The 2,376-nt window shown below is 58.5% G+C and overlaps 2 protein-coding genes across 2 annotated transcripts; both read left to right on the top strand.

Annotated features, from left to right (window-relative positions):
• Positions 1-600: 600 nt before the first annotated feature.
• H310_14540 (hypothetical protein) lies at positions 601-922 on the top strand (the record flags this gene model as incomplete). The annotated part of the gene is made up of 1 exon (XM_008882420.1): positions 601-922. A coding segment is annotated over one exon (309 nt), but the record flags the coding sequence as incomplete, so codon positions are not given.
• Positions 923-1,477: 555 nt separating this feature from the next.
• H310_14539 (hypothetical protein) lies at positions 1,478-1,760 on the top strand (the record flags this gene model as incomplete). Its single annotated transcript, XM_008882419.1, has 2 exons — positions 1,478-1,521; positions 1,595-1,760. The coding sequence occupies 2 exons, from the start codon at positions 1,478-1,480 to the stop codon at positions 1,758-1,760; spliced, it is 210 nt and encodes a 69-aa protein (XP_008880641.1).
• Between the last annotated feature and the right edge of the window lie 616 nt (positions 1,761-2,376).

Here is a 2,376-nt window from a genome sequence, read left to right as displayed (position 1 = left end):
ACCCTCGCTGTCATCGCAGCCGCGGCCACGTCCATGACCCTTCGTGGCAACGACCAACGTGCTGCTGCGCACGCTTCGGCGTACAAGAACCACCGCCCCGTGTTCGGGCGACACCTGGCTGTCGCCCAAGTGAAAGAGGACGAAATCCGCGGAGCAACTCGTCCTCAGCGCCGCCTGGCTCGTGAGCAACAAGTCCACGTGGAAAACATGGCCCACGACGACATTCTCTGGCTCGCCTATGCACCGTACGCACCCGGCTCTGTGCTTGAACCTGTCGGGCACGACAGCTCCACTGAACTCCCTGAGCCAGTGCACTCGAACGACGTTCGAGCGACAACGCGTTCTGCTGTTGGTCCTCCGAAGCGCGCTGCGCTCTCCCCCAAGGCCAACACCAACGACGACAGAAACACACACGGACACGAACGCACTCCATTCTACGATGGTCCCGACGTGCCCTACTCGATGGATATCGGCACTCCGACGCGCCACGGGAGTGACACGCCAAGCACCGCAGCCCAACGCCAACCAGCCGTCGGAGCTGCGGAAGAGGACGTTGTGGGGCACTACCCAGCCTCCCCGGCAAACCGTCGCCTGGCAGACCAGCAAAGTCGTGGGTCCCCTGCTCGCCGCCTGACAGCTGAGAATATCGATGGCGGTGGAGCGTCGTTGGCAGCGCAGCTCCCCTCGCAAGCTCACGAGGCCCTCGGTGTCGTCTTCAGCTATCCAGCCTCTACCCCGGACAGCCCCTTGGCAGGCCAGGAGCAGCATCGCGCGAAGCTCGACAACTTGAGGGACATCATCTTTGTGCCGGTGCTTCCTCATGCGATGGACAGCCTCGACGCCAACGACCCTTCGCACGACGAAGGCGGCGAAGAGGAAGACGTGGTGTCGGAGGCGACTGACGCGTAGCTGGCCTTTGCACCTCTTCGACTTCTGTCGCCTCAGCGCGACCTGGTCAAGAGCGAGTGCGATGATTGAAAAGGCACTGCTTCACGTAGAGTCCTACGTTGTTACCAGTGCTAATCTTTTGAATTCCATTGTTCAGACGGCATTCCATGGTGCAGTCGAATTTGAGCAAGCGCCATGGAAACTCCACCCTCGGCTGACTAACGTTGCTGACTGGAGGTGTGGATGACGTGGCGAGTCCACTTTACGCTCGTACACCCAGGTTCGAGCCCCAGATGCGTCGAAGACACGTGTGGAGTCGGAAACATGCAACGCACTCGTCAGCTGGACAATCGCGGAAGTAGGGCACAGTCTAGCCATGTCAAGGTGGTTGCGAGCCCCCCTCCCCGACAAGACTGCTCTCCCCATGTCAAGAGGACCTGAAATCGCATCCACGTAGTCTCGATGTTGATGGATGAGCATGCGACGTGCACGAGCCATGTATTCATTAATGCACAACCAAACGTGGATGGCGGTAATCGCACCACGACCAGTCCTCCACAGCGCATGCGTGTGTCCTCGAGAAGTTGCCATGAGCGAACTGGAGTCCTTCCTGACGACGTATCGAGACGTTCGGTGCGATTGCAGCCAAAGTCCTGCAGCACCATCGCGTCGACTGCGTTCTTGAAAAGCTCTCGACTCGGACAAGGCAGGACGACAAGAAAGTCGCGAGGTCCCTGGAGTCGCACAAGAAGAAAGCCAAGATTGGCCTGACCAGCGATCGCATCCAAGCCGTCACGGGGGCGCTTGCGGTGCAGTTTTCGTACATGCCCACGAATGGCCCATCGCTTCACATGCAATTGGCGCCGACGTAACGAGGCTCCTCCCCATCCAAGCACAAGTGCATTGAAGCGACAGCATCGAGGTGCGAACTGGCTTGATCCGGCCGTGCTTGTTCGACAATTTGTCGTCCTGCTCGCGGCGTGCACAAAGGCCAAAGCTGCCTATCGACGGCGGAAGCACCGACACAAATATTCACGTCGCCCAAACATCCATCTTCGCGCGATACTGTTGCATACCATCAAAACGTCGCTGCGAAAGCTGGAGAGTTGAAGAAGTCTTACCTTGCGGCAAGGCTGGACGGCAAGCTGTCGTTTGGTCCATTCAACGGCAAGGATTCACACCCTCACAGTCAGTTGAAAGACGACAAGAAGAGTGGCGAGGGCAACGATTGTAGCGACCAAATGGATCTAACTAATGATGCCGCGACGTCGAGTGTGCGTGGTCGGTAGGAGACGGCAGCTAGCCGCACCCGCACCCGCGACATGGCCTAGCCACCCTCGCGACAAGACGGCTATCCTAGCCGCACCCGCACCCGCACCCGCGACACGGCCGATGGAGTACTGCATAGTCATCTATAGCTAGAACGATTTAACGATGACAATTGAATCACTTCCAAATTTCTTCTGCGCTATCAACTCCCTACAGTTG

This window comes from Aphanomyces invadans (assembly GCF_000520115.1).
Source record: "Aphanomyces invadans strain NJM9701 unplaced genomic scaffold supercont1.73, whole genome shotgun sequence".
NCBI lineage: Eukaryota > Oomycota > Saprolegniomycetes > Saprolegniales > Verrucalvaceae > Aphanomyces > Aphanomyces invadans.
The sequence above is the reverse complement of the archived record's forward strand: the minus strand, read 5'-3'. Positions and strand labels throughout refer to the sequence as shown.